Genomic DNA, 18,606 nt, shown 5'->3' with positions numbered 1-18,606 from the left:
TTTCAGGAGTTGGCAAACTATAGTCGGAGGACCATATCTGGTCCATGGCTTGTTCTGTAAATAAAGTTTTCTGGAAATACAGTCATGATAATTTATTTAGATATTTCTGTGGCTGCTTTCATACAGCCACATGCCAAAGTCAAGCATTTGCTGCAGAGACCCACATCCTGCAAAGTAAAAAATATTTCCTACCTGGTCCTTTAGGAAAAAGTTTGCCATTGCATTTAATGGCTATTAGCATAAGACAATAATGGTTCTAGTTCTCCGAGGAAAGAATGGAGAGAAAAGAATCCAAGAAAGTTGGCAAAAACCACATTAGGAGGCAAGATGAGGAAGTACAACCAAAGAAAGAAACAGATGCCATTACCAGATGTAATAATATTCATTTCATGCAAGGGCACTTAAAAAAATGATAGTTGTAAATCCAGTAGGATTTCAAATATGGGGGGAGGTTTTTGAAAGAAAGGTGCTTGCAGAATTATAAAGCAAGAAATTCCCCATTATGTGTCCACTTTTGCAAGTCTGGGTTTTATTATGCTCAGTTTCCTTATGAAACTGCAGCTCTTCAGAAAGAAGGACTTTTTATTCATTCATTCATTCATTCATTCATTCATTCATTCATTCATTCATTCATTTGTTCTTTAGTTCGTTCAATGTGCTTAATGTACTAGTGCTGGCTTAGGCAACGGGAGCAGAGTGGCGAACCTCATGAAGTATATATACAGCTTACTGAGGGGTACTGAGGAGTAAAGAGACAGTGACAGTGTTGGATCCAGGGTAAGCAAGGCTGTGAGAGAAGCAAATAGGAGGAAGCTTTGGGTCCAGATTGGGGGCAGTGGAGTGTTTGCTTATGGATGGGTGCTGGAGGTTCAGGAAAGCTTCCCCGAGGAAGAAATGTCTAGGCTGAGACTTGAAGTTCCATTTTGCAGTATCCAGGTGAAGGCAGGGAGAGGGACAGACCCAGGGGAGGAGGAAAAGTATTTGAGGCTGGGAAGAAAGCATACAAAGTTCCTGTAGCCTGCTGAAGGAGTCATGGGTAGTTTAGTGAGGCTGGAGTGGGATTCTCACTTCGGGGAGTGGTGATGGAAGGGAAGAGCTGAGAGATGACATGGGAGGTGGGCAGAGGCCAGCAACAGAGGAGTTTGACCTGCATTTTGAGGCAAAGGAGCTTGGCCTGAATTTTGAGGACAGTGGGGTTTGCAGAGAGGTTTTAAACAGCAGCATGACCTGACATGATTCACAGAGTAGAAATATTGCTCTGGCTGCAGTGTGGAAAGCAGACTGAGGACAGGAGGAGGATCAACACCAGTTAGAAGTGGCTGCAGGGGTATAGTGGACTCACTGATAAAGATAAAGAAGGCCAAAGCACTTGGACTTGGGACAGATCAGATATGAAGGTGAAAGGAAGAAGAAAAAGCCAGAGGCCAGGAAAACATGATAGATGATTGTGCTGTTCTGAAAGACGATGACAGAGGAGCTGGGGGGAAAGAAGGGTGGTCGTTTTTTGGAGGATAGTGGGGGAAGGTGCTGAATGCAACTTTGGGTGTGTTGTCTGCCTCTGGGACATCCACTGGAGAGGTCCACAGACAAAAGAATTTATAAGTTTATGGTCCAGGAAAAGGATAAAAACAGATATGTGAGTTGTCAGTATGTGGATAGTATCTGAAGCCACTGGAGGGGTGAGCATTTCTCAAGGAGGGACTTAAAGTAAGAAGAGGAAACAGACCAAGGATGAAATCCTAGGGGCACCATCATTGAAAGGGGTGCTCAGAGGAACACAAATGAAAGACATTAGGAAAAATTTCCACAGAGTCAGGAGGAAAACAAGAATGTCATGAAAACCAAGGGAAGAAAATCTTACAAGGGAAGAAGTATGCAAAATTATAGAGCATTCAAGAAATAATAAAGCCTGGAGCATGGCCCATTACATTTGGCAACCAGGAAGGCACTTTGATGTGGAGTTTCAGTGGAGAGATGAGGGTAGAAGCTACATTTCAGTGAAATGAAGATGAATGAAAGGTAAAGAAGTATGGATATCAGGAGCAGACAACTCAAGAAGCTTGGCTGTGAAGGAGTGGTGGGGAGATGGAGGGATGGCTGGAGGGGGCCTTGGGCTAGGCAAGAGTTTCACATAGGAGAGATCTGAAGCATGTTTAAATGGTGATGGCAAGGAGTCAGGAAAGAAAAGCACAGGGGTGAGCATAATGAGCATAATCTCTGAGGAGGCAGGAGGAAGGGATCCCAAGCATGGTGGAATGGTGAGCCACTGTGTTGGGAGGGAAGGAAGAAAAGTGGCTATGGATGCTGGTCAGTGTGTTGGTGTGGCAACAAGGAGTAGAGAGTTTTCACTTGGTAGTTCTATTTTTTTTCTCTAAAGTTGGCAGGGAGATGATGTCCAGAGAACAAGAAGGGAGATCACAGGACAAGTTAGAGAAGAATGGTCATCATGGAAATGGGAGAGAAAGCTAATTGAAAACAAAGGATTGCTGGGGAGGGTTGAGGGCTGAATGAGGTTGGAGACCAGCACACTAGTGGCTCCAGTCCAAGGGCTTGGTAACTTTATTCACCAGTGCTCAGCAGCCCAGATGTAGGAGCCAGGAAGGAGAATGGTTTTACTGACTGAGGCAGGTGTCATTAAAGAATAGTGGACAAGAGAGTTGATAATGGGAAGAGTGATAAAAGATGGTTAATGGGGATTCCATGCTGGATTATAGAAAGAAATGGTGACCGAGGAGAGGTATGCGGACAGAAGAGAGAGCTCCAGGGTTTGATGGAGTTAACAGCTGACGCAGAAGTGAGAGTGGGAGAGGCTGAAAGTCATGAGGTGTGATCCACTGGGATGGGTTTGTGAACTTATGATTTCAGAGGTGGAGCAGCACTTAGCCATGATTCTCCAAGGGTGTCTGAAGTACAGTGGGAATGAGGCCACTGAGGAGGCAGTACAGTAAGCTTCCAGGGTTTGGGATTGCTCATTGACACTGGGCACAGGAGGACTTGAGGCAGGAGAAACTGAGACTAGGGCCAGAGTCTGCAATGAAAGAGGAGAAGGGGGATGAGGTCAAGAAAGTCAGGGTGAGGTTGGGGTAAACACTGATAAGTGCTTGGTAAGCATCTGATGAATACACGAATGCAGGAATCCGTGAATAAGTGAATGCATCAACTCAGACCAAGCTGGCACATTTCTGGGAATATCTGGCCATAAATCCTGAGATCCCAGAGGAGACACTAGGATTACAGAGGCCAGGTTAGGGGGAGTGTACGGGCCTCAGGTTATCATAAGAGTTGAACACAGTCAATTCTTTTCAGCTTATCGTATCTGAGAGACTGTTTGAGCCCTCTAGACCTGCACAGGTTCATTATGATAGCTACTAGCCCTTTGTAGCTATTGAGCACTTGAATTGGGGCTAGTCTAATTCGAGATGTGCTATCCATGTAAAACACACACTGGATTTCAAAGACTTAGCACAAAAAAGAAAAAAAAATAATGTATTTCATTTTAAAGTATTGATGATGGGGGTGCCTGGGTGGCTCAGTTGGTTAAGCATCTGCCTTCAGCTCATGTCATGATCTCAGGGTCCTGGGATCGAGCCCTGCATTGGGCTCTCTGCTCAGTGGCAAGTCTGCTTCTCCTTCTCCATCTGTGATCTCTCTGGCTCTCACTCTCTTTAAATAAATAAAATCTTTAAAAAAAAGTATTGATGGTGTTGGAATGCTACTCTTTTGGATAGAAGTGGTTAAATAAAACATATTATTAAAATGAATTTCACCTGCTTTTTTTCCTTTTATATGAGGCTACTAAAATTTTTTAAATTACATATGGAGTTCATATTGTATTTCACCTGAGCAGCTTTGCTCTAGGCCTTGGTCAGTTGCTCCTGTAATCCTAAAAGGAAGGATTATGCCTGCCTGAAGGATGCACATGTTCTACCAGTAAGTTAATAAAGGCAGCCATCTTGACCTTCCGTACATAAGTAAAATTTGAACCCTTGAGGGTTCTTGTATACAGGATATTTCTCTGTAAAAGAATATTTTGTTTCCCTTAAAGTATTGCAAAACCTTCCACTTACCCTTAGATAGGGTCTGTATCCTTGCAAGCACCCAGTGGAGTATCATCATCTCCACTGTTACCACAGTTGGGATGAATCAAGGAACTCATCTGGTCTCTCTTCTCGGAATATTTCTGGCATGATAAGGCTGCAGATGGTGCAGATTGTACTTCTACTTTTCCTTTGGCCGGGGAAGCCCAAGGCTTCCTCTTCTCCAGGCCAGGTCTCCTTAGAATCTGCAGCGAGGTCTTGTTTAGCATTACAGTTTTGGAAGGCCCTTATTTCTGCCAAGGATTGTAGAAGATGACCCTAATTAGCAGTAGCCAGAGCTGGTTTGGGTTTAAAAAAAAAAAAACACTAAGGGCTTACCCTAGGTTGGAGGAAACTGAGGCTCCAAGAGGTTCATAAGTGAGAGGTTCCACAGGTGGGAAGTGGCAGAGCCAGGATGTGAACTCAGGTGGTCTAAGTCCAAAACTTGTGATGCTCCCGTCCGCCTACACTTTTCAACATAGCTGATTATGGATTAGGAAACAGAAAGAGGACAGTCTCACTTACTTGGCCTTGGGGAAAACCCTCTGAGAGAGCATGGCATTGGTTGGCCTGACATATTTTGCACACACATGCACTGGACAGCGCAGCCGAGGGCAGGTCCTTTAGCAGAGGTTCCCAAACTAGACACTAGACACCAGAATAACCGGGTCTGTGTTAAGGGCCCCATTCGAGACTTGTTAAATCAGAACCCTGGCAGCAGGGCCTAGGAATCTGTATTTTTAAAACACTTCCAAGTGGAAAAGGGAACCCTCATTTCACAAAACGATAAACAGAGTCTCTAGGTGAGTACCTTGATTTAGGATCTGATTTAGAACTTGGGCTTCTGGGTAACCACTGGGACAAAATGGAAGGGAGGTACAAGGAAGGTTTATTTCAGCCCCATAAAAGGAGTGGGCCTGGCTTTGGGGGCTCCTTAGGCAGAGCTAACTAACATTGGTGTGCTCCATTTCTAAGAATGTGCTCCTTCCCAACCTTCAGTTTGCCCTTGCCCCCCCCTCCCCCCACTGCATCTCAGGCAAAGTCGTGAGTGCTGTTACTCGAAGCCGGACTGACTCTCTCCTTCTTTCAGCCTTTCAGTGTTATGATGTACCCAGCTGGTCCTGGATCTGGTGACTCCCCGGAGGGCTTCCCCGAGCAACCGAGGCTCCAGCCACAAATCAGCAATCGCACAACTCAGACACTAGGTACTGAACTTGGCAGTATGACACAGTCCTTCCATCCCAGTGTGGCCGGGGTAGGACTGAGGGGTAAGGATGGGGGAAGAGACTCCAAGAGGTCTTCAGGTAGCACAGAATTGACAGAAGACCGGGCCTTTATTCAGTGACACCTGCTTTGTTGGGTCAACACAGATTTGGCTCCTACTGTGTGCCTGACACTGTTGTGGGCATCAGAGGGACACCTCAATGAAAACCAGCCCACCTACCAGACTTGGCCCCTGCCTTGTGGAGCTTCCCACCCCTGCTCCACCCACTTTTCCTGACTCAATTACCAACTGGACACCTGCCCTTTTTTCTTTTTTCCCCAGATTAGGTAAAAAGAAGGCTCATTTGGAATAGAATGGAAAAGGAGACAAAGGTGTGGACTTAATTTGGGACCTAGAATCTGAGTGACCTAGGGAAGACAGTAGAGTCAGGAACAGGGATAAATTCTTCTTCCCAAGAAGAAGGCGCTCTCCTCCCTGGGATGCGGAGAGAGATTACAGAAGTCAGGGCTGCGGGGGCCTGAGACAAAGTCGTCATCTGTGGGGCGAGAGGTTATGGGGCGCCCCAGGTGGACTCCTACTGAGATGGCAGAGGGGGAATGGCAGTGTGGCCCTGGGATGATACCGCGCGGCCTCCAACGAGCCTCGCTTAATTTTCAGGCTGGGCGCCCGCCCGTTGCCACGGGAACAGGCTCCCCGCCCTCGCGAACCCCGCGCGTGCCGCTGCGCTCCCAATAAAGTTGTTGTTGAAGCGCCGCGGTGCCACGTGGGCCGGCCCGGGGGCGGGGCCGGGGTCAGGGGCGGGGCCGAGCGGAGCGGAGCGAGGGAGCGCTCCCAATAAAGTTGTTGTTGAAGCGCGGCGGAGCCACGTGGGCCGGCCCGGGGGCGGGGCCTGGGCGGGGCCGGGGTCAGGGGCGGGGCCGAGCGGAGCGGGGAGACCCCGCGGGAGGCGCCGAGGAGGGGAGGCGGGCGCGGGCGCGGGCGCGAGCGCGGCGGCTGGCCATGATCGCGTCGTGCCTGTGTTACCTGCTGCTGCCGGCCGCGCGCCTCTTCCGTGCCCTCTCAGGTACCGGCCCGCGTCCCGGCAGGCGGGTGCCAGGCCCGGGCCCACGTCGGCGGGGCCCCGCGGGGCCTGGGGCGGCGTGCGGCGCGTCGGGCCTCACGACCACCTGCCCCCGGCCGAGGTGCGGGGAGGCGGCCCCCGGTGCCCGTCCGGGACCCCGCGAGGCCCGGGCCTGGCCGGCCGCCCCCCCCGCGGGCCTCCCTCCCCCCCGCGCCTGCGGCCTGACGGCGTTACCGTGGGAGGGGGCCGGGGAAGGGGCGGGAGCCGCCCTCCCGGCCCCGGGGTGCAGAGGTTTCGGGGGTCCGCCGGGGCACTGCCCTGGGGCGGGGGGTTGGCAGCTCGGGTCGAGGCGAGCGCCGAATTCTCGGGGGTGGGGGTGTGAGCCCGAGCCCCGCGCGTACCTGCGGCCTCCGGGTCGCTCCACGCTCACCTTTCCCAGCCGCCTCCCCGCTCTCCGGCCGAGCCCCGGGCTGAAAAGGGCCGGCTGCTCCCCAAACCCAGAGAGCACGGGAGCCCCCGCCTGGGAAGCCCGCGCTGGAGATGCGGCGGGGCGGAGCCGATGCCCGCTGGGTCCTGGGGGCGGGGAGGGCCGTCCTGCCTGCGCTGTCTCACCCTCCGCCTGCGCTCTCTGGTCTTTGAAATTCCCGGGGCTCTCGGGGACCCCCTGCCTCTGCGAGAAGCAGAACTCCCAGAATGTTCTCTGGCGACTTCAGAGGGCGGGACAGACCAAGAGCTACTTTCTTAGGAATAAGCCGTCAACTGCATTCTGTGCTTTTTTTTTTTTTTTTTCTTTTTTTCCCTCCGTTTCTGGAACTTCACACGATGTGTGTGGGTGTGTGAATTCGTCCGTTTGTTTCTGTGTGTCTGCCGCTGGAATGCAGGCCCCCGGCGTGGGGTGGGGGTGCCGGGCCATGCCTGTTCTGTTCTCTGTGTTTCTAGCGCTAGCACATTGCCCGGAATATAGCAGGCACGCGGTTCACCACGAGAAACTCCGCGGAAGCATTTGTTTTCAGAGAATTAAAGCATGTGCCTTCACCTTCATCCACGTTGCTGTCATTTCTGGAGCTTCTGATGTCCGTCATGGTGCAGCCTTAGTGACACCGACTAGTCCACTGGTTTCTAGGCCCGCAGAGTTTAGAGATCTCAGGGAAGGGAGCATCTCCCTCCCTCCTTCCCCCGTTAAAGTAGTGCCACTTTTTTTGTTGTTGTTGTTGTTTAAAGATTCATTTATATGGTCATTCATGAGAGATGCAGGGAGAGGCAGAGACACAGGCAGAGAGAGAAGCAGGCTCCTTGCAGGGAGCCTGATGGGGAACTGGATTCAAGGACCTCGGGATCATGCCCTGGGCGGAAGGCAGACACTCAACCACTGAGCCGCACAGGCATCCTGCCACTTCTTTTAACTTTGTGTATTTGGTTTCTCCAGAAGGTTTTCTCTCCTTCCTTTCTTTCCTTCTGTCCTTACTTCCCTCCTATAATTCTTTTGGAAAGCCAACCACCATCAAAAATCTGCTAAATTTGAAAACTAGTACCCTGACACAGATAAATCAGAGAACCGCTGCCGTCTAGCATGCAGAGGATGTTTCAAGGGACAAGGAATTAGAGAAATCCCTGAGATCAGAGCCAGCGGCCCAGTTGGTGGATTTAAACCAAGGTCTGCCAATCTCCGCACTATTGACATTGGGCCTGGATAATTTATTGTCGGGCTGTTCTTTGCACTGTAGGATGTTCAGCAGTGTCCTTCTCCACTAACTTTTTAGATGCCAGTAGCATCCCCACAGTTTTGACAACCACTGTGTTTCCAGACAATACTAAATGGCCCCGAGGGCAAAATTACCCCTGGTTGAAAACCACTGGTTTAGAGGGACAGAAATCCACATAGACCATAAATAAGATTGTATCTGTCAACATCTGAACACTTTTGAAGTTTTTCTTGCCTTTTGAAAAATAGAGCTGATGAAATGAATCTCTGGTGATTGAGGGTGAGCATCGTGCATGTCACTTGTCCTGTGCCGTAAATAAGTGATTTAGTGAGTGTGGGTGTTTGCACTAAAATACTGTGCTTGGAGTTTGGGGGCTCTAATTTTAGAGTTTTCCCACTTGCTTTCTTGCCTGTTGACTGTCATTTGTGGCTGCTGTAGCAGAGAGATGACAGCTGTCTCTTGCTGTCACTTGTTGGCACCTTCTGATTTACAGCCTCTGGTGTGTTATGGGATGGGAAGGCTGATAATGAAGTTTGTGAAGATTTATGAATAGAATAGCTTTGAGAAAAAGACCAGGGGCCTTTGCTACAAAGTAAATTGTATAGATTCTGAGACACTCTTTTTGTCTACTTCAGGACTTTTTCTTTTGCATTGTATTTACAGACTAGGGGATTTATAGTACTAGAAAGGCTCTTGGAGATTATGTAGTTCAAACTTCCCCTCCCCACTTTATAGTCAAGACTGAGTCCATATCACTGGGGGCATTGTCCAAGGTCACAAAGTTTGTTAATTTCAGCGCTAGGTCATAACCCACAGTTCTGATTCATGGTCAAGTGCTGGTTCCAATTCAGTGTGACCCTGAGAACCAGAGAGCTGATGCTTAATAGGAGTCTTAACTTCCACATAAAAGGGAAGTGGTTATATGTGACCATCTCTGTCCTAGGTTATGTGGGACAGCCATTCTTTCATTCACACACTGAATATCAGATCCCTACCGTACAAATTAGTTAATACTTACAAAGCACTTAGGATAGTGCCCAGCTCATAGTAAGCACTTTATGCTAACAATGATGGTGTTCCAGGTACTAAAATGGGCAGGCTCAATGATGGTACAATGATGAGCAAGGAGCATATGATTCTTGCTTATATGGCACTTTCATTCTACTTGGAAGAAGAGTATGGGTTGGGTGATATTGTCATCTTATAACATGGTATTTTGGCTTGCTTCTTAGATGCCTTCTTCACATGTCGAAAAAATGCACTCCTGGCGAAGAGCTCGTCCACCCAGGTAGAGGGTGACTTTGCCATGGCCCCTCGGGGGCCCGACCAGGAGGAGTGTGAGGGCCTGCTACAGCAGTGGCGAGAAGAAGGGTTAAGCCAGGTGCTCTCAACTTCGAGTGAGGGTCCCCTTGTAGATAAGGGACTAGCCCAGAGCAGCCTGGCGCTCCTGATGGATAATCCTGGAGAACAGGATGCTGCTTCAGAGGACAAGTGGTCCAGCAGGCAGCTGAGTGATCTGCGGGCAGCAGAGAACCTGGAGGAGCCTTTCCCTGAGGTGCTAGGAGAGGAGCCACTGCCAGAGGTCCAGGGCCCAATGTGGGCAGCTGTCCCCATGCAGACTGGCCCCCAGTATACAGACTGTGCTCTCCTCCCAATGGGTGCCCTGGCTGCAGAGCAGTGGGAAGAGGACCCTGCAATGGTGGCCTGGAGCATAGCACCCGAGCCTGTGCCCCAGGAAGAGGCTCCCATCTGGCCTTTTGAGAGCCTTGGGCAGTTGCAACCTCCCCCAATGGAAATCCCATATCATGGTGAGTCTGACAACTGGCTGAGTGAGCCAGAGCAGGAGCTTGTCTCCCTTGTGAGCAGAACCACTGCTAAAAAGAATATTCTCTGGCAGGGAGCTCTGCTGCTGCATTCTGTTTTTCTGAGAATCTTGTAGTATCAGATCTAGAGGGGCCTTAGAGATCGTCTCCTCCAGCCCCATGATCTTTCAGATGAAATAACCACGGTGCAGAGGGTAGCAGGACATGCCTGAAGTCACATAGCTAGGCAGAGACATAACTGAAAGTACACCTTAGTTCTCATTCTCCATGATATTGTTTCTAGGGGTAGTGGTGGAGAGACCTAAGGGCCTCCACTCTCTGCCTCAACCAGAATTTTATCTTCTGGTTTTATCTATATTATATATTTGGCTTCCATTAAAATTTGAAGAATGAGTTCTGTGGCTCAAATAGGTTTGAAAATCACTTTGTAGCCCCATGCTCTAGAGGAGATGGGGACATGTGGTTTATAGCCCCACAGGCTTTTTTGAGTTTAAAGGTTAGAAAATACCCAAGGCCGAGATTACTTTTGACATGTCTTTAACCTCAGGTGACTATGAAGCACATTTATCTGAGTGAGTCTCTAGAGACCTTAGATTTATCAAAAGTGAGAAATTGTCAGCCTGTATTTATTGAACATGTACTAAGTGTCAGGTACTATGCCTGATACTGAGGATGCAGTGGTTAACAGGCTAAGATTGTCTCTGGCTTTGTGGAGCTTACTGTCTAGTCTGAAAATGTCTTTAGGGTGCTTCTCAAATAGCCACAGAGAGGGATGGGTGGCAGGGAAGATGAAAAAAGGAACTTCAGGCACAGTATCTCTGAGTCAGGAGTAGAGATGGCAGGGCCTGTGGATAACATGTACTTGTTGTGGACCTCTTCTTCCCAACCCCTTTGCAGAAATCTTGTGGCGAGAATGGGAGGATTTCTCCACTCAGCCAGATGCTCAGGGCCTGGAGGCGGGGGATGGCCCTCAGTTCCAGTTCACTCTGATGTCCTATAACATCCTGGCCCAGGACCTGATGCAGCAGAGCTCAGAGCTCTACCTGCATTGCCACCCGGACATCCTCAACTGGAACTATCGCTTTGCGAATCTCATGCAAGAATTCCAGCACTGGGACCCCGATGTGAGTGAAGAGAGGAGGAAGTGCCATCTTGTATTTGTTTTGAACCTGGCTGTTTTTTCCCATGCACTTATAAAATGAGTTCAGCCCCATAGTTGTTTATAGGATTAGAATTCTGCCTAGGGTTGGAGCTTTCCTGCCTGGAATCTCTGAGTTTTTGACAGGTGCTAAGAAGACTTCACGGGTACATGCTTCCCAGCACCTTTATGCAAGGAGGGAGACTTGAGGGATTCCAGAAGCAGGAATATCTTGCACTTGCATCTAGTCTGCTCAGCGTCACTCAAGGCCTGTCCTTGCTGGCACTGGCTGTCTGGGCAGAACTGTGGGAAGTTTCAGTGTGATCATGCCTGAGACCAGCTACAGCTGCCCACCTGGCCCCAGTGCCTGCTCCTGGGGCGGGAGTCCCTCTCCAGCACTCTTGGTAATAACTCTGGAGTGATTGGTGTCCCTGTCAATTTCCCAGATCCTGTGTCTCCAGGAAGTGCAGGAAGATCATTACTGGGAGCAGCTGGAGCCTTCTCTGCGAATGATGGGTAATGCAGCTTCCTGGCACGTACACTGGTCTTGCTTCCTGAGGCCCTGTCTGTTCTCTCCTGAAGGCACCATCTTTTCTTGTGCTTCAGTAAATCCTCAGTCTCACCTGTGTACTGTCTCCTCTTCGTATGGGAGAGAAGGAAAGAGTTCTGCAGTTTTAAAGCAGTTCTGACATTTACTGCCATTTAGTCCTTGAAGTAGCCCCTGCTCCAGTGAGGCTGAGTTAGTGTTATCCTTATTTCTACAATGAGGAGACTGAGGTTCTAAAGATTTTTGTGACTTGCTCACGGTCACTAGGCTACAAAGCTAGTAGGTTGTGGAGCTAGGACTCTAATTTGTCTGACTCTAGAATCCATGCTTTTCCTATCAAGTTATGTTGCTTCATACCCTCCTGTCCTACTTCCCATCTAGCCCCTCAGTCACCTGGTTATAACTGTAAGGGAACCTCGGCAGAACCAAACAGTTGGCAAGGACAGGAATCCCTTTACCGAGCAGCAGGAGCAGTGCTATAGGTCCACACGCCTGGGCTGCTCCCACTGGTTGGAGGGATTCAGGCTTGGAGGACTCTGACCCATCTCCTTGGCTGGGTGTTCTTGCAGGTTTTACCTGTTTCTATAAGAGGAGGACCGGGTGTAAGACAGATGGCTGTGCTGTCTGCTACAAGCCCACAAGATTTCGTCTGCTCTGTGCCAGCCCTGTGGAGTACTTCCGGCCTGGCTTGGAGCTCCTCAATCGGGACAACGTGGGCTTAGTGTTGCTGCTGCAGCCGCTAGTCCCAGAAGGCCTGGGGCAAGTCTCGGTGGCCCCTCTCTGTGTGGCAAATACCCACGTGCTGTACAACCCACGCCGGGGTGATGTCAAGCTGGCCCAGATGGCCATTCTCTTGGCTGAAGTGGACAAAGTAGCCAGGTTGTCAGATGGCAGCCATTGCCCCATTATCTTGTGCGGGGACCTGAATTCAGTTCCTGATTCACCTCTCTACAACTTCATCAGGGACGGAGAACTCCAATACCATGGGATGCCGGCCTGGAAGGTGAAATGGGAGAGGCCACTGTGGGGGTGGGAATATGGCCAAGGGAGAGATTTGGGTACTGGCAACTAGTGCTGCTTCTGTGGCAGGGACCTCAGCTACACCTTTTCTGACTTCCTCCAGCTTTTTCTTGTTCTGTAGAATAGTTTATAAACCTGGATGTTAGAAATTCCTGGGTGCCTTTGGCATCTGTAGTCCTTTCAGCTTTTATCATTAATTTTTAGTGTGTAAGTAATATAGAAGTACGTCCTCACAAGAATTCAAACATTGTAAATAAGACCAAAACCCTCTTTATTACCTACATTCCTCACCTTTCCCTTTAGAATGAAGTAGTAACTGTTTGAAGTTTGGTAGTGGTCTTCTAGAATATTCCATATGCATTTATAGTGATATCTATGTTCCTGTGATATTGTCATTGTAATTTACATTTATTAGGCACTTACTGGGTTCCAGGTGCTATTTTAAGCACTTTGCATGAGAAGTTTGGCAGTTTGCTGGCTCTAGGCAATGTAGATAGCTAGTGGTAGAACCATGATCTCTAAACAGGTGGTCTGGCCCCAGAGCTCTTGCCCTCCAATACTGTGCTGTGATTGCTTCTGACAACTGATATGTGATCTGTTGTGTGTGTATTTATAAACATATTATTGTATGTTTAATTCTGTAGGGTTTTTTTTAACTCAACAATGTATATATGGATCTGTCCCATTCCTTTTAACTGCTGAATGTTGATAGAAGTCTCATAGTTTCATCATATTTAGCCCTGCTGATGGACATTCAGCTTGTGCTGATTTCTTTATATGTCACTTAATCTCCCTGTTCCTCTGTTTGGCCACTACTGCCCAACTTAATGCTTAGCTTTCGGCAAGGTGCAGTGGAGAAAGGACACAAAATGGCTAAAATATTGTTAAGCACTTTGGGCTTTTATTTTAATGAGGTTACTCAAGTGCCAGCAATATCCTGATTCCTGCGTGTACAGAGAAAGGCCTTATCCTGGCGGAAAGCTGCTATAATCAAGGAGCTCAGAAAATGGGAAAAAGAATTTACTAAGTGCCTACCATGTGACCATCGCCATTAGGGATAGTGATTAAGAGCACTCATTTGGAAGCCGGTCAGTCCTGAGTTCTGATCCCTGTTCTGCTACCTTATGCAAGTTGCTTAACTTCCTTAAGCCCCATGTGCCTCATTGGTACCCTAGGGATACAATGGAATCCATTTCAGGGGGTTTTTGTTGTTGTGTAGTGGATCAAATAAAATAACACATAGTGAAGTGTTTTCTAGTTACTGCTTCAAAGGAAGCAGACATCTATTGGTTATCATTAAGGTTCTTAATTGTATATGGTATTATTATCATCCCATTTTATAATAGAGGGTATTGAACTCAAGAGAGTTAACTAACTTGCCCAAAGTTACACAGCTAGAAAATGGTCATTATATTCTAGCTCTGTCTTACTTGAGATGTCATATTGAAAATTTATGTCCTTCAAGGGCAGAGAGATGGTATCTCTCACTGTGCTCTCTCCAGCACTTAGCTAGTGTCTTGCACATAGTTGGCATCCAAATATTTGTTGTTGTTGTTGTTGTTAAATGAAATAAAGGGAATTTTGCTACACACTGTGGAGATATGCAGATGGCTGATGTTGCCGAACGTTTCTCTGCTATGTTCTGTCCGTTCCCAGGCTGCTCATTGGCTTTGACTGAGGATGGGACATAGATACGGTAAAGTTCTTTGTTGCATTTCCCATTTGATTTGACCCTGTGGTTTCCTCATGATGGACTTAGGCTGCTAGACCTTGATCCAGAAGATCTGAAGATCAGGATAAACTCTTTCCCACTGCAAATTAAAGCCTCTGAAAGTTGATGTTCCCTGTGGAGATTCATGTAGATTTTTTTTAAGGTGAAATTTAGGGTTTAGAATGGGGCTAATTTAGGCAATGTTCATATGGTTCTATTCTCTTTGACTCACATACCTCATTCTCGTAGCCCTCACTTCTGCCTCGTGGACATTTCAGTGCTTCTAGTTTAAAAAAAAAAAAAAAGCTTTAATTAGCTCCTTATTTTTAACCTTCCCCTGAGACTGATGTGTTTTGCTTATCTAATACATACAAGTGTGTGATTGTCACGGGCTGTTTTCTTTTTCCATCTTAGTGTGCTCATTCCCACCTGCTCTTTCCTTCTAGGTGTCTGGACAGGAAGACTTCTCCCATCAGCTTTACCAGAGGAAGCTGCAGGCCCCCCTCTGGCCCAGCTCCCTGGGCATCACTGATTGCTGTCAGTATTTGACCTCCTGTCACCCCAAGAGAGCAGGTGAGCATGTGCCACATTCTTGGTTGGCTATACCTCTGTGCCCATTTTGGGAGAAAGCTGGTATTTATAGTGAAGAGAAAAATGTAATTCCCTCAATTCTCTTAACAAGTTCCTTTGTTTTTCCCACTGTTGTCCTCATATGAGCCCTCCCAGTGAAATGGACAACTTTAAATCCTATCTGTTGGAAATCAACTTGTCTTCAGAGCCAGGCTTCTTCTGTGTCCCTACACTGGAAGCTTTTCGGTATTAAGGGGGTTTCAGCATGTGGCTTCTCTTCCTTTCTCTCACTGTATGGCTTTTCCTGGTTTGCAGAGAGACTAAAGTATAGCCGAGACTTCCTGCTGCAATTCCGTTTCTGTGACATCGCCTGTCAGCGACCCGTAGGATTGGTTCTTTTGGAAGGAGTGACAGATACTAAGCCAGGTAATGGCAACTAAGCTTGTTTTCTTGCTCTTCTTTCATCTTCACCGCTGGTATTTGTCAGTTATGTGGTTTCTTAGTCTTTTTGTAAGTAAAATTCTTAGTAGTCAGCTTCCATTAGTAAGCATGCTTAGAAGGAAGGTCAGTGGAGTTCTGTGGCCATATGTGTGACTGGATGTGCAGCTCAGTGAGAACATGGACTTGGAATCGAGACTTGAGTTCCAGTCATCTCTGAGACCTTTAGTGAGACATGTAACCTTTTTAGGTTTAAGTTGCTGATAACCAGTGTGTGTACAGCATATAGGGAAGATACACATGACAGGGCTTTGAAAATCATAAGGTGGGATGCCTGGGTGGTTCAGCAGTTAAAGCATCTGCCTTAAGCTCAGGGCATGATCCTGGAATCCTGGGGTCAAGTCCCACATCGAGCTCCCTGCATGGAGCCTGCTTCTCCCTCTGCCTCTGCCTCTGCCTCTCTCTCTCTCTCTCTCTCTCTCTCTCTCTGTGTCTCTCATGAATACATAAATAAATAAAGTTAAAAAAAAAGAAAATCATAAGGTGATTGTAGTCCTGCTTGTAATAAAAATTTACTCCTACTGAGAACTTCCAGATCAAACATGGTAGAGTATACTTGATATGTTCCCCCCTTCTTGTCTCTGAAACCATTACAAAGCAACAAAGAGAATGGAAAAAAGCAATGCAAACTCCACCTTTGAGAAAAGTAGAAAAGTAGGAGATCTGAATATAACCTAAACCATGAATCACAGCATAGGTAGAATGGCTGCCAGAAGTGCTGGAGTTTGTGTAGCAGTGCTGGAAGAAGTATGCAGGGACTTATCTGGGGACAAAGAACCAGCACAGTGCATTTCTCCAAGGTGAGGAGTGTACCTTAAGGCACAAAACCAAAATCTCTTGTTTCATCAGCAACAATAGGATGCACAGGTTATGGTAGGAGATTGCCTGAACCTGTTTTGGTCTTAAGAGGCACTGGAGAAAAGCCTGATCAAGGAATAATGCTTATTTGCATTAAGCAGTCTGTTTGAATGGTGGCAGGGGTGATGAGGTACTTACAGAGCTGCATATCGCTTTTGGCTGGGGAAAAGTAAAGATTAAAGGACTCATACACTGTGTCATCAGGAATATCTCTATTACTTGGAATGCATACCCAGTTCTTCCCTTAGAGGAACTGTACAGATAGCTGGTACAGAAAAACCTCAACTAATTCAAAGCAGTGCTGCTAAAAAGGAACCACTTTGTGAGCTGTGTTAGAATACTGCAAGAAAGAAAGCAGAAGGAACAGGAAAAATAAAAGGCAGATAAAGAATGCTTACCTCAAAGATAAAAATTGTTGCCATGAAATATATGAAAAATTATGATTATTTTCCCATGAATTAAAAAAATGAAGCAATTGACTTTATAAAACAAGAGTACAAAAATAATTGCCTTTATAAAGTAAGTTCAGGTACATTGCAAGACATCAGAAAATTAAATGGAAACTGCAGAGCTCAGGAAAGAATAAAAAATGTAAAAATCACATAAAATGAAACAAAATTGGGTACAGCATAAGAAAGAATAGGAATAGATACTGCTGAAAACAAAACAAGAGACAGAAGCCATGAAAGAAAAAGCAGAATAAAAAGGAAGTAAGAGGATAAAAGAGGGTAGAGAGAAATGATTGTAGTGAAAGATAAGGAGACTTTCAACATACACATAATTAGTGTGAAGAAAACCAATATAAAGACACAAAAGAAGTATGTAAAGGTATGATTCAAGGAAGGTTTTCCCCAAATTAAAAGATTTGAGTCTTTTTTTTTAAAGATTTTATTTATTTATTCATTAGAAATACACATAGAGAGAGGGAGAGGCACAGGCACAGGCAGAGGGAGAAGCAGGCTCCCTGCAGGGAGCCCGATGTGGGACTCTGTCCTGGATCCTGGAATCATGCCCTGAGTCAACGGCAGAAGCTCAACCATTGAGCCACTCAGGAGTCCCAAGATTTGAGTCTTTATTTTTTTTTTATTTTTTATTTTTTATTTATTTATGATAGTCACAGAGAGAGAGAGAGAGGCAGAGACACAGGCGGAGGGAGAAGCAGGCTCCATGCACCGGGAGCCCGATGTGGGATTCGATCCCGGGTCTCCAGGATCGCGCCCTGGGCCAAAGGCAGGCGCCAAACCGCTGCGCCACCCAGGGATCCCCAGATTTGAGTCTTTAAATTGAGAGGATGTACCATGTTTCAGTAAAAAATGACATGGGAGAATCAGCAATAAGACATCCTACTGAAGTTACTAGAAGCCAGAAATAAAAGAATCCATTGGGCAGTTGAACCAAAAAGGATTGGGCTGCTCTTAAGAGTAAAAATGGTCAGATTGGCTTTAGACTACTTAACGTTATCATTCAGTTGTAGAAGACAGGAGAATAAGGCTTCAAAGAAAGAAGATATGGTTCAAGAATTTCATTCTCAACCAAAAGCCTTTCTTGACCAAATTGCTAGAACAACCTAAGACAACCAAGCAATGACTGGAAAAACTATATGAGAAGGACTGGTGATGGGCAGCCCTGGTGGCTCAGCGGTTTAGTGCCGCCTTCAGCCCAAGGTGTGATCCTGGAGACCCGGGATCGAGTCCTACGTCGGGCTCCCTGCGTGGAGCCTGCTTCTCCCTCTGCCTGTGTCTCTGCCTCTCTCTCTCTCTGTATCTCTCATGAATAAATAAATAAAATTTAAAAAAAATAGAAGGACTGGTGATAAGTCATGAATTTATTTTTTCTTATAGGAATTTAATTCAAATTGGCATTTCGCACGAAGCAATAAACATTTCAGTGATTCAGTTTTTTTTAATTGCAAAGCTAAATATATTATATTGCTGTAGCGATAGCAATAATGATAATGATGGCCCCCATGCATAAGTAGCTAGCATGTGCCAGGAACTGAGATGACTGCTGGTATTAAGTGGGCTCAGGCAGGGAAGCAGTGGTTCAGTGTTTTATAATTACAAAATCCTAAAGTTAAACAGTAGTGGGACCCCACATTTCATGTTAAAAAATAGATAAGAGTATTAAAAAACAAAATAAAACAGTATTGTACTTGAAACATAAAACAAGCATTTCAATTTAGTTACAAAATTAAACCAGAAGCCTTTAAAATACATACTGATGATCACTTTGTAGGTAGAATCATTATGTGGGGAAAATACCCAGTTCACTAACAGTGCAAAATAATAGTATTTTCAAAATTGAGATTAAATTTGGGTAAACACATCCATCCACCATATGTGTAGTTACCATCTATCACTACAAAAGATTATTATAA

At 46.7% G+C, this 18,606-nt stretch overlaps 2 protein-coding genes across 2 annotated transcripts in view; one reads left to right on the top strand and one right to left on the bottom strand.

Moving 5' to 3' along the window:
• The window catches only part of LRRC74A (leucine rich repeat containing 74A), a 45,795-nt gene extending 38,859 nt beyond the window's left edge, over positions 1-6,936 (bottom strand). Inside the window, exons 1-3 of the mRNA XM_072762084.1 lie at positions 6,763-6,936; positions 4,416-4,558; positions 4,068-4,330 (exon numbers count right to left, since the gene is read on the bottom strand). The gene's annotated coding sequence lies outside the window, so the exon portion shown is untranslated. The remainder of the gene's footprint in view (positions 1-4,067; positions 4,331-4,415; positions 4,559-6,762) is intronic.
• Positions 6,236-18,606, top strand: part of ANGEL1 (angel homolog 1) — a 28,458-nt gene continuing 16,087 nt past the window's right edge. Inside the window, exons 1-7 of the mRNA XM_072762083.1 lie at positions 6,236-6,364; positions 9,297-9,872; positions 10,785-11,011; positions 11,472-11,541; positions 12,142-12,575; positions 14,750-14,876; positions 15,189-15,299. Coding sequence (XP_072618184.1) covers positions 6,301-6,364; positions 9,297-9,872; positions 10,785-11,011; positions 11,472-11,541; positions 12,142-12,575; positions 14,750-14,876; positions 15,189-15,299 — 1,609 coding nt within the window. The 5' untranslated portion in view covers positions 6,236-6,300. The remainder of the gene's footprint in view (positions 6,365-9,296; positions 9,873-10,784; positions 11,012-11,471; positions 11,542-12,141; positions 12,576-14,749; positions 14,877-15,188; positions 15,300-18,606) is intronic.

The sequence above is a fragment of the Vulpes vulpes genome, chromosome 6 (genome assembly GCF_048418805.1).
Source record: "Vulpes vulpes isolate BD-2025 chromosome 6, VulVul3, whole genome shotgun sequence".
In the NCBI taxonomy this organism is placed as follows: domain Eukaryota; kingdom Metazoa; phylum Chordata; class Mammalia; order Carnivora; family Canidae; genus Vulpes; species Vulpes vulpes.
This window is presented reverse-complemented; position numbering and strand designations above follow the sequence as displayed.